The 13,116-nt window shown below is 34.5% G+C and overlaps 1 protein-coding gene across 4 annotated transcripts in view; it reads left to right on the top strand.

Annotated features, from left to right (window-relative positions):
• Window positions 1-13,116, top strand: part of LOC126836572 (voltage-dependent L-type calcium channel subunit beta-1) — a 34,575-nt gene that overhangs the window by 17,324 nt on the left and 4,135 nt on the right. For 3 of the 4 annotated variants that reach the window (XM_050570111.1, XM_050570109.1, XM_050570108.1), the window contains 7 exons: window positions 7,618-7,734; window positions 9,577-9,696; window positions 9,801-10,032; window positions 11,761-11,992; window positions 12,349-12,523; window positions 12,582-12,680; window positions 12,782-13,076. In XM_050570111.1, the coding sequence (XP_050426068.1) occupies window positions 7,618-7,734; window positions 9,577-9,696; window positions 9,801-10,032; window positions 11,761-11,992; window positions 12,349-12,523; window positions 12,582-12,680; window positions 12,782-13,076 (1,270 nt within the window). The remainder of the gene's footprint in view (window positions 1-7,617; window positions 7,735-9,576; window positions 9,697-9,800; window positions 10,033-11,760; window positions 11,993-12,348; window positions 12,524-12,581; window positions 12,681-12,781; window positions 13,077-13,116) is intronic. The other variant, XM_050570112.1, reaches the window with a different exon arrangement.

Raw genomic sequence — 13,116 nt, 5'->3', positions numbered from 1 at the left:
GTGCTGGCAATTTTTTTTTTAAGCTACAAATTTTAATAAAAATAAAATGTCTACATTGACTTATTATTATTATTATTTACGGTTTTCATGTTTTATAAAAAAAATTCTGTAAACAATGTTACCGAATGTAATAATAAACAAAATGTTTAACGGAAATCCCGTTTTTGGAGGACAATATACCGAGTTGTGGTCAGACATTAATTTTTTGATATATAGTCAACAGTCAACAATAGCAGTAAAATGTGCTTTGTATAATGTGTATGAAAATAATAGAAATGCCAAGTAATAATTCTTAAAAAAACTTTAAATAACCAAAATAATGACCGACGATAAAAAAAAAGCATCATGAAAAAGCGAATAAAGACAAAAAATGTCATAATAAAAATCTACACACTTTAAAACCATTTATCGGCTTAATGTTCATTGTGCTCAAACTTAAGAGGGAAAAATGCATTTGCATTTTAATCCGTGCCCAATCATAAGCTATTATATAAAACTCAAAACAAAATAATGTCAATAAATTTAATTATATTATAATAAAATATAATAACAATAAAAAAAAATATATATATAAAACTTGGGCAGTTTTTGAAATATGTTAAAGTGATTTAGAATAAAATTCTAGAGTAGCAGATAACCTTAGACAATAAAGAATAAAGTTTATTAATTGATTTCCGATTATTCTAAGTAGGTAGTCGCAATTTTGTCAGGCTTTTAGGTATAAAATGGCGTTTACACATTGCAAAAATCGTTTAAGTTTAACATAATACCTCGAAGCTTATACAAATCAGTCTGTTCTGTAAATTGATAAAATTGAAATTTTTTTAAAAATATTTCCTGTGTGTATTTCCTAAGTGGAACCGTGTGCCGTACAGTCTGTGCGGGGAACCCATAAATAAATAATTATCTGATAATAATTAATAACACAGCTGTTTTACTCCGATTCAATTCTCACAGAAATATTTTTTATTTTAAAGCAATGGTTATTATTTATAATTTTAAATTAATATACTCGTTCGTGTAGTTACTTAGATCTATATTTTTTAAACACTTGTTTTTTTTTTTATTCTTCAAATGTTCAACTACTTTCAAATTTTCCCGAAATTCTGCCTTTAGTAATATAGCGTCGCTGGCATCTCTTGTGTGCATTGCCTTAGAATCTAAAAAAAAATCAGAGTGATAATTTCAATGAAAAATCACTCGCACGATTTTGCGGGGAAAAGTCAAGATCAGGTCAAACCAATGTAAACTTATTTTTTCAACAAGAAACAGTAAATCCAGGCTGCCTATTAAATTACTGATTTTTTAAAATTATGTTTTATCTTCAATGCGGAGCTGAGAAGGTGTGGTTTTTACAATTTTAAGATTTTTTTTAACCGCTGGACTAATTTTTTTCGTATTTTGAGTAGGGGAGAGGGTACAAGTTGAAAAAGTTCTAGTAGAAAAAAAAAATTATTGTTTTGGATTGAGTTGATGTTTCAAACGAATATTTATTGCGTATGCCTCTCCGCCATTAGCCTCAAACCCAAATTTCACTTGGCTTTTAAGATTATCGTCTAATTATATTTGAAAATCCTATTTTTTTTTTCATGATCCATTGATAAGATACCAACTTCTGCCAAATATATTGTATTAAGTCTCAACATTAATGTTGAGATGGTTAAATTCACTATTTCAATAGTATTCATTAAATTATTGTAAATTAAATTTACTATCTAAGCTGGAACTTGTGTAGAAGTATATCTTAGTAGCTTAACGATAGTGGTCGAATGGAGAAGGCAATCGAGGAGGATTTCACCCTTCACTGATTTTAATTTTAGTTGGCCGAAAAAAAAGTCCACGCAGACCCCCAGCGGGTTTCTTCCGTTTAAGCCTAACAAACGTACTTTGGTATTTACACATAAATATAAGTTGTTTATAGGGTTTTATCGGTTTTTCCTTTTTATTGAGTACAAAAAAAAAAAAAATGGCGACGGATAGAAAAGTTTGACAATATAATATTATAATTATTAAATAACTGCATATTAGGTGTGTCTACCACTGTGGTAACTTATTTCCTTTGTACCGACCGCCCACTCAGACGGGTCTGATCATTATATAATATAATATATTACATTAGTGTGTGTAATAATTTCGGCCTTTGTTTCGAAATTGATACCGAACACGCGGGGCGGGGCCAGGGGGGGGGGTTAAGTATATCGTACGGCTAAGTATACGTCCTGTATTATAAATATTAAATGAAACGACGTTACGTCAGATGTGCATGTCCCGGCTCGTGTGTTATTCCAACAACCGAACATAACAATAATAATAATAATAATAATAATAATATAGCTAGCCTTTTATGTCGACTGCGTTCCGTTTGGCCGTAATGGAATACACTACTGGGGTGCGTTTTCCCTTTGATGTCGGCTGGCATCCGTAATTGATTTTTCGGTAATATCATTTCCGTCCGAGCCTCGCCGCGGCGATCATTTGAACGGGTTAGGAGGTCGAGAAAAAAAAAAATGATCTACAAATCTACAAAAAAAAAAAAACCATCCACGTGCATCGAGACGGTAGTTTCGCCGGGATTAAGTATTTATAGTACAAAACTTTGCCCCTTCCTCGCCCCCCCCCCTCCCAGACCCGTCCCGTGTGAGTACAAAGTACATCGGAGACCTTGAACCGATCTATCGAATGGCACCGTATAAAAGCGTTTGTCTCGCCGCCCCTCTGACTGCGACTAGGTATATCCTTCACGGGAAAACGATGTTGAAAGCGAAAGTTTTCATGGTCCCGAACTTACAAACGTACTCACGTCAAAGATGATAATCCACCGCGCCGCCACACGAGTCGGTCGGGCTAACCTAATTCCCACCGCCTAGCTTTTTCCACCCTATCTCTCTCTCTCTCCCTTTCTTCGATGTACACACTTCGATGTCTTTGTTGACGTGCACACCGTTTCTTTTCGAGTGTCTGCCTTTGCCTCTATTAAGCCGCTTTACTGTTGCCTTTTTTCAACACAACTCATCCCGCTCGCCCGTATTATCCTTCGCAAGCGTTAATTCTCTCGTGTAGTCTATTCGACCGTAACCGCGTCTATCCACTTGTACCCCGGACGTCTTGTTCTCGAGTAGTTTATGACAAATCCGTTTGGATAATTCGCTCATATTACAATATAATATGAACTCTACTAACAACCTATTAAGACGCATTACCGCTGTTGTACTAGTTGACCATTAAATCCACAAGGGCTTGTGCACGATCAATGTCCATTTTAATATCTTTTTCAGCTATTAATCAATTACTATCGTATAGAACAAATAATAATCTTAGAAAAATCCCACAAATTATTAAAATTTGTTAGCAATAAAATTATAGTTAAGCAAATCTTTTTGTTTAAGCACACGGGCGAATACAAGGGGAGGTTCCTATGGGAGTTTATGTACTTATACGCATTAAAAGTATATATCTATGTTTTTTTTTTTTTTTTAATAATAATATAATGTATTAGAATATGTATTTTTTTTTACATAGTAAAATTTAACTCTATGACTATATTATTTATATTATGTATTTTAAGTACATTTTTTTTATTCCTAGATACTCCACCCCTGTAATTGGAACACCGCTCTTTTGAATGAACTAGACATTTTTAAGCAAACTATAAAAGTACTTTTTTAATTGTAAACAAAATTTAACTGTATATTACGGTCATCGTATAGAACAAAAAATAAGATTTTATAACTTATTATAAACCTTTGGAAGATTGTAAAACTTCATTTTATCACTCCCCAAACACGTGTCTTCACAAAAATAACTGAAAATAGTTGAAAGTTTTAAACAAATGCAGTGTCAATATGAATGAATCAATAAAAAATGTCAGCTTCGTGCACAATTCTATTGACAAATCGACTATACATATTATACTTATTAACAAACGGGTACTTCAAACGTGACTCGGTTAATAAACTAATAAATAATTTAACGATTGAACGGTTATAATATCTTCACTGTTCAGCAGTTTTGTTGGAAACAATTTGTCGAAGAGAACAATTCAATTATTCAAAACTGACAGTGCGAGAATGCACGTTAGCGAGCACCTTGCTAATGTTATATTATAATGTTTCTGTCTTTGTCTTAATTCATAAAGTTTTCACGAATGTTAATGTAAGTGGGGTATTTGCATACGACGCTAGAAACATCAAAGCTGGTCGAACGAAAAGGTTTGTGGTTTATAGGTATTGCAACCAAATTATAAAAACGCTCCTTTAAATAAGTAAATCGTACCAAAAAGTTCATCGTTAATGACGTGGACATCAAACGTTTTATCCGCCATTTTTAAAATTTTTTTTTTGTCACTCCTAAATAACAATTTAAACGACACCGCTTACACAAAACGCGATTGATATAATTTGATTGACATGCTTTCCTATAAAAACGAACATTTTTTTTTTTTGTGATCCTTTCGAACGGAGAGACAACTTTTTAATAATGCCAATCAGACTTTTCACTATTCAAGTACCTACTCAGAACGACTTTTATTCTGGCACTGCGTTTTGCTCCTTTGAATTTTGTACGTTTACACACACACACACACTTTTTGCTATCAATCCAGTTAAAATGAAAGTTAAAAAAAAATAAATGGGTTACGTTCGGTTCTTTTTACCTATATTTTTTTTTACTATCCAAGGAAAACGATTAAAAAACTAAACCATCGCGTTTGAAAATATATTCTTCTTTTTCGATAAGAATTACAACGATAATTTGATTGTCTTTAAAAAAAAAAAATTGGTAAGTTTAAATATTTATTCTGACCGAAAAACGATTTGTACAGAATAAAAAAAAAAGCCAGCCTATTCGTTATAGATAGTTTGTGAATTATTTATTTCAATTATTTTCTTTTTAAAAATATTTATCTAACAAGACATAATCGAACGTATCATCATCATTTGTAAAAAGATAGTGTCGGTACGTGGCAATATTAGGTAAGCCTATATAATCTTCAATAACTTCCAAATATTGTTTGTACTTGTAGCCACGTGACGAGCTTTCGTGGCCTATCCACGTTTTTTTTATTATTTATGTAAATTTCAAAACTTTTACTACAATGAAAATTCTGATTTTTCTATATCGTTACAGCATATTTATCGCTTTCGACACTGACATTGTTGTTCGGTACACACTGGCGCTGAAAAAATAACCAATATCAGTTTTTTTCATCGAGTTCGAGCCATTATAGTGATTTATTCGTTGTTCGTTCTTTTCTGATAATATATTACAATATAGTTCAAGCGAAAAAGAATTTAAAAATGTTTAAAAAAAAAAAACACTTTAGTAGGTGTCAAAGATTTGCTTTAAATAGATTACATAGCTTATTCGGGTTACTTGTTTTAAATTACTTTAAGGAATTTAGATGACGATGAATAATAATGTCAAAACTTAAGTCATACTTATCCGGAACCAGCTAAAAATAGTCAGCAAATATACTTTGTTTTCCGGAGACAACTTTCGTGGAATTTCTGTTATAAATAATAGTTAATGAATTTTTCGTTGAAGTATCACTATATTACTTCTCCATTGCCGTCTGTAGGCAAATGACTTGGAATGTGGCAGCGACAAAGATATTGAAAATTCCTTGTTTATATTTTCATCAAAGCGATATGCAATGGAAACAGCTGAGCTAACACGGTATCTGTGACAGCTGTGTTCGCAGCTTTTGGGTCAAAAAGAAAATATGGTAATGATATAATCCTCAGGCCGGTCGTAGGACACTCGTTGACCTTATGTTTATTATCTTGAGGACGTTGACTCCCTTTACTTACTACCTGGCGTTATTTTAATGTCCCTATACTGTGGCCTAAGTAAGACCTTACCCATGTTGACCTTTGTACACATTTCACAATCGTTCTTCTTCCCACTTTTCCCTAGGCTAGGGTACTTTGCTAATGTCGACGCTAGGTATTCTCGGTTACTGTTGTCTTAATTAAACCAATATTGGTAATAGCTTTTTCTTGTACACGATATTTAAACATCTTGAAACCGTATTCAAATTATAAAATTTGAAGAGGCCCGAATATGTTCTTAAAAACTAGGCAACGGTTTTAAATGGATACATTTTTTTTGTAAGTCCGTTTATTTGGATTGTATTGGTAAAGATTATTTTTTTTTTTAAGTTGCATATTGGGTGTTGATCTGTGTTCCTTCAACGGGACGTTTTTATTAAGATTTTTGGAAATATTGTTTAATGTCTATGTACATTAATGTTCCAGTTACTAATTAAAAAAAAAATCGTTTAACGTAGTCAAATTTCAAATGTATTTACCTACCGGTTGACGTACAGTTATAATGATTATTTAGACGTTTTTTTTTTTGTTAAAACAGTTTCTCTTGGTAATATTATCTAATCTGACACTGGTGAAAACTCAAAGAGACATAAATTCGGTTAGCCAAGAGAGAAGGAACGGAATTTAAGTGACGCGTCAAGTAGAAATTACTGTCACCGTCGTAATAGACGAGGCGTGGATAATGTCACCCCACCGGCTAAAGGATAATAATATTATACTAGGACACTAGATATTATTATTATTATTATTATTGAACTCTAAACCGAAATTGCTGGGAAACGCTTAGGAAGCTCAAAACGGAACCCGTCGCGAATCTCCTCTTCTTAGGGACTCGAGCGAATCGAATTACGACCGAGAACGACGTTAAATTCCATTAAGCAATACGCCGGGGCCAAATTCAATTTGACCGTATACGACTTGGCTGTAAAAACACATATCACGGATTGGATCGATAATCGAGAAAATGTGATTCGCTACAAGATACACCACGAGACGAGAATAAGTTAGAAGATGACGTCTCGAGGTGGTTGGCGTGTGAAATAATAATAGTTCAACTTGCACAGCGCAGGCAGGCGATTATGGATTGTGGGGTTACAATTACCTACCCTACTTATCTACCGAAACCCTAGCAAATCACGTTTGACGGGTCGCTTTAACACGGTCGGGGGAGCAATTCGCCTTCTACCTATACACTTGTCTTGTCGTTATCATAAAGCTCCTCCGGCTGTCTAATCGTTTGATGCTAAGTAAATTATTCCGCTCCGTTTCTGCGTCTGCCGCCACACCTACGGTTTTAGTCTTTCACACATCATACAGTCGTTTGGAGACCAAAGCTCCAAACTAATTGACTACTACCGTGTTTTAACGTTATTCATGATTAATACTACACAGTGCCAATTTGTTTTTGCATACCATGTGGTTTTAGTGCATGAAAAGTAGGTCTAGAACAAAATACTTTCAGCTCCAGCAATCCTCGGATGGCAATTGGTAGGTTAAGAAAAGTCCAATGACACTATAATGCCAGCGTGTTAAACAGATACCTTTTTTGGGTTTCTATTGCTTTGTGATTTTAATAAACTTTTATGCACCCAGCACATAGCAACGTTTCCACTCCAACTTGTGTCTTCTAAATTAAACATAAGTGCGCGACCGAAATACTTTATATTCCTATTGTCAACGGCGCAGCGTTAAACCATTTGGCTTTTATATCTATAAAAAATCATAATATTATTATTGTTTTCTGGTCGAAGTGCTTAAGTACGAACAATCTGTTTTTTGTTTGTTCCAGGGGTCGATAGATTCAGACGTTATAACGAACACAGCGGATCTGTCTCTAGGCATCGAAAAAGAAGCGCTGCGGCGCGAAAATGAGCACAGAGCTCGTTCACAACTACTTAACAGTCGTGTAAGTATTGACAACACATATTTAATACTATGATAACAATACCGTCCGTTGGGAGCTTTGTAAGATGTATGCATGCTTAAGGATACCAGTCGTGGTAATCAAAAACTATAATATTGTACTTACAACTCTCGCCCGGTTAGAAAATTATAGAGTAAACTTTTTTGACAAAAAAATGTATTTTAAATAAAATTGAGGTATAAAATCTGTACCTCAGTACAGATAAAATATAAACAAAATATAGTCAAACCGACATAAAAAAAAAACTGTGCAAAACATTTTGGTCAACTCTATTAACAAACCGTGTTGGAAAGAACCTAGGATTATGAAAAAAAAGTCATCGTGTCTTTTTATTGTTTTCCAGCCGATAGATAGGATTTTTTTTTTATTAGGTCGTTAAAACAACCATCGAAAAATCTAAAAAAAAGTTTTTGGTTTTATTTGGTTTCACTGATTTGCATTTCGCATAATTTAATGATTTTTATTTTGTTAGAAAATAATCGTATTTTAACAGTTGTTTTATTGGGTTGGGGAGGACAACGGAGGGTAAAGCCAATAAAAGCTTTTTTATGTTAAAAAAAAAAAAAAGTTAAAACGCTTTAAAAATCGCACGACGCATTTAATTGGTACCTATCCGTTGCGAAATAAAATTACAATTTTTTTTTTTTTTAACTGAATGCTCTTTAAAACATTGCACGGTCGCTAACGCCCAACTGCTGACAGGAAATCGATTAAAACAGTTTTTTATACAAGCAATTTCATATTCTACACCGTACTTGGTGGGTAGGGGGGGGGAGTGGGGAAACAAATGCAAAATGATATCTAAATACGTGACACCGACGACGTGTGCAGACACAGCCTTTAAATAAATTTTCTTGGTAATTGAATCAATTACAATACCAATGCGACTTAGGTGTATTGTATATACCTATTATTTTCTCTGTAATCGTTTGTGCTTTTGTCGCATATTCTCAGAAGCCCGAATTGTCGGAATACAAAATGGGTCATCACCAAAATAGGTATTCAAATGGATTTACCGAAACTGTTTGTTTTACCCGGAACAACAATAATAAATTAAAATCCACAAAATATAAAGCTTGTTATGAGAGAGAGAGAAAATAATACGTTTCAAGGAAGAAGTAAAATAACAAATACTCAGAAATCACTTCCTATAATGCCAGTTATTTTTAATTAAATAGCAAACAAACAAATCCGGATGAAGTTAAAAGTATACCATTATAAAAGTAGGTACTTGGTATTATTTCCACAATTATTACTCGTATAATGTTTAATAATAGTTTGAGTATGATTTCCAAATGTTGACAATGCATTCCTCTTATATTATAATAATATACTATCCAAACGTGCAGTCATTGGCACTGCATAACTAGTTTAGTTAATATAGTCCCGCCACTGGAGCTGTGTCTTAATTATAATAATAATCTCTTGAAATTGGCAATCGAGTCGACCGTTATTATTATTGAAGTAGTCGCGAGAAGGTCAACCCGAGTTAATTATGAAACTCTATCCCTATGGTCCGTATAAATGCGGAAATAATATAGGTTAAATCCTTGTGGGAAACCCTTTACAATATACATATAATATTATGGCCAGTCGAATTATCACACTTTAAACTCTAAAAAACTGCGTCCAAAAACATTTCAATGATCATTTTTTATCAGCTCCTGAAAAAAAACGAAATTTGCGGTTACTGATTCAAGAAAAACAAACTATAACCATCAACAGTTTTTATTGGTTACTTAATAATTTAAACTCGCCCAACTCTACCGAGTATCTTTGTTTAGACTTACTGATTAGTTTGCCATTCAATCGTTTGTTTCCCAGACAAAACCGGTGGCGTTTGCTGTGCGAACTAACGTGGCGTTCGACGGTAAGAAGGATGACGATTCGCCCATACAAGGCTGCGCCATCACTTTCGACACTAAAGACTTTTTGCATATCAAGGCAAGTACCCATAGTGCTAGAAGCACTTGCGAGCACGCGGTTGCGTCGAGTGTGTATTATGAAAATGTGATGATATTTTTTTTTGTTAAAATTCGTTTTCACAGGAAAAGTACGACAATAACTGGTGGATAGGCCGTTTGGTGAAGGAGGGTTCCGATGTGGGCTTCATACCGTCACCAGCCAAGCTGGAACTGCTGCGCCAGATGAACCCGTCGAGAAGCTCAAAAACCCATTCTTCCAAAACCTCGTCGTCGTCAAATTTAGGTGGTGTAATTAATGATATGCTGACTACCAATAAGGGGGGCGATTCAGGGGGTTCTACCCCTACCACTCCCGGTATGTACCTACCCGGTTTAAAAAAGTAACATTTTATTGTCTCATCTCCAGTTCTCATCACTGTGTACTCTTGTGTCTGCGTGTGTTTTGTGTTTGTAAGGCACGAACGTTGTAGTCGATTGTTTTTTTTAACGAGCATCATTAATAATAAAATAAGTACTCGTTATGTTCATAACCCTATAACACTCCCTAAATCCTAATGCTTTCCCCCTTATGATTTCAACGCGGGTATGACAAATTCTTCGAGGATACCCCGTTTAGGTCCAATGATTGTCCTGCAAGTATCGTGATCAAAGATTCCTTAAGATAGATCAACGGCTATCCTCGTGTATTGTAGGGATTTACGGGTTCTGTGAATAACGCGGAGTCTCCTAAATTAAAATACTTTAACGGGAATCCGTTACTTGGCTTCCACTCGGACGACTTATAAAGAAATCCTTCGGAACTTCCGGTGTTGTTGGAGCATTATTTAGCCGTTTCTACTTCGAAACAATTGAATTTTTTAGTTAAAAACTTTTTTGGTCGCATAACAACAGTCCTTCGTCGAAATTGCGTTTGATCACACTTAAATGGCGAAAAGTTCACAATAAAACAGTGTTCGACAAAAGCATAACCATAATAATAATAATTATAACTATATCTTAAAATTACTTACAATTCTACTGCGCAAAAATGTCTAATAAAACATAGTCTCTTTTCATTTTTTTAGTCACCAAACAACACCTATCTCGTAACTATGATTTTAAAAAGACAGCTAACTTAATATCGTTTTTTTGTCGAGGCTTGCTGGTTTATAAATTAGTCCGCCATTATCATATTTTAATACTTTCATTAATTTCATGCGATTTGGCATCCTTTTGGCGTTTGAAAACTACATATTATAAAACTTCTTTAAAAGTTATTTCTACAAAGCTACAGTAACACACGCAGATAATTTTTGTTTTGGTGTTGTTAAAAACACAAAGCAACTGTTAATTATCATCATTTGCTAACAATGATAATATTCATAGAATGTTTCTTATAATTTTATTCTACCAATGAAATGTTTTACTTTTTTTAATTCGTGTATGGTCATAATGAATGTTGTTTTTATTCTCTTCCATAGGTATATAATTTTACTCTTGCAGTGGTCCCAAAGTCATTGCTGTGAAGTTAAATATTTTTTAAACGTTTAAATTAATATAAATACCAAATAATAATAAGAATACGTCTAAAATATACATTTTGAATTTAAGTCACCATCGTGTCATTTGCTGCCTGTTCATGTCTCATAAGTGATTTTGTGGTGACAGTGTTAAAACTAAATTACCTATTCGATTCCTTATGAAACATTGTTATACTGTTTGGATTGAAGTGATGAAAACCAAAAAGGGTATATTAAGTGGAATGTTTTTCAAAATTCTGTTTTTAATCATACACTATTTATCAATGGACTCTATTTCTGTCTGTTCCTAATTTATAATTTTCATTGATTTTTGAAAGAGATACAATAAAAAAAAAATTACAAATAACCTCTAAAGACCATCAATTCTCCCCGCCCCCCCCCCCATCTCATTAAATTGCTTACATTTTTTATTATCATCGATTCGTTTGTAAATTCGTCCACTCTGTCTTTGTTTGATCTGAATTTCATGTTTGGGTTTTGAATTTTGTGGATTATGTTATTTGAGTCTAGTTGCCATTTAGATATTTGTTATAAGTATGTTTGTTTTGTTCGGGAAATAACAGAAGACGACGATATTGCAAGCGGCCGTATATCCGCCAGAAGTACTCTGACCGCACCGACTGCAAAAGACAAAAGAAAAATTTTCTTTAAAAAACAAGAAACCACGCCGCCATATGATGTAGTGCCGTCAATGAGACCAGTCGTTCTAGTCGGACCTTCTCTGAAGGGCTACGAGGTCACCGACATGATGCAGAAAGCTTTGTTCGATTTTCTCAAACACCGTTTCGAAGGAAGGTATGATAACGTCGTTAAAGATAGTTTGTCTAAAACTTCCAAATAGTTTATCCTTTGATTCGATATAAAACGTTCATTTACAACTTCTGCACCGTTTTCCATCATCTATTGTATCTTTTTTCTGAAGACATACATTGTCTCTTTTATATATCCTATCGTAACCATCTCAATCTATGCTTTCTTATTAATTCTGTTGTCAAGCCACTTCCTAATAGTCATCCACAATTAGATTGGTGTCCTTATTGCATTAAACTTTTAGAAACCAATTTAATCCAAAAATCAACTCTCTAAGGTTTATGATATTATTCATTCCTACTAAAATTTCATATCTGTTCACTTTTGCACCGTTTGTTTAGAATAATCATAACACGCGTCATGGCTGACATATCTTTGGCGAAAAGGTCTTTGTTGAATAATCCATCGAAGAGGACCATAATCGAGAGTAAACCCGGTTCGAATTCCCGGTCAAATATAATGGCCGACGTGCAGCAAGAAATCGAACGAATTTTCGAGCTCGCCAGAACGCTACAGGTAAGAGCTATTCTCGCGGGTCATGTTTTGTAAACTAAAGTAAATGGTTTGCCTATAGTTGGTGGTTTTGGATTGTGATACCATTAACCATCCGTCGCAGCTAGCGAAGACTTCTTTGGCGCCGACCATAGTGTACTTAAAAGTATCTTCACCCAAGGTAAGCCTGATGACTGTTTATGGCGACTATAGTCAATCTTAATTATTCAATACAATATCATACCCTAACTCTTGGTTGTTTCCCATCTGTAACGGCGTTAGGTGCTGCAACGGTTGATCAAGTCTCGAGGCAAATCGCAAACAAGACACTTAAACGTGCAAATGGTAGCTTCCGAAAAACTGGCACAGTGTCCACCGGAAATGTTCGACGTCATACTGGACGAAAATCAGCTAGAAGAAGCGTGTGAACATATATCCGAGTACTTAGAGGCGTATTGGAGGGCCACTCACCCGGCCGTCACGCCAGACCTCAACGATCCGCCACTGTTGACCCGACCGCTAAGGGGTTCGCCGAGCATGGACGTGCCAATGATGATGAACAATTACGGATCGTCCGGTTAGTTATCAGATTAGCCCTAATGTTCGATAAGACCAAA

Source organism: Adelges cooleyi, unplaced genomic scaffold (assembly GCF_023614345.1).
Source record: "Adelges cooleyi isolate 19-005CV unplaced genomic scaffold, UGA_ACOO_1.1 ACOO_flye_CR_arks_rails_tigmint_CR_PRNA_247, whole genome shotgun sequence".
In the NCBI taxonomy this organism is placed as follows: Eukaryota; Metazoa; Arthropoda; class Insecta; order Hemiptera; family Adelgidae; genus Adelges; species Adelges cooleyi.
The sequence above is the reverse complement of the archived record's forward strand: the minus strand, read 5'-3'. Positions and strand labels throughout refer to the sequence as shown.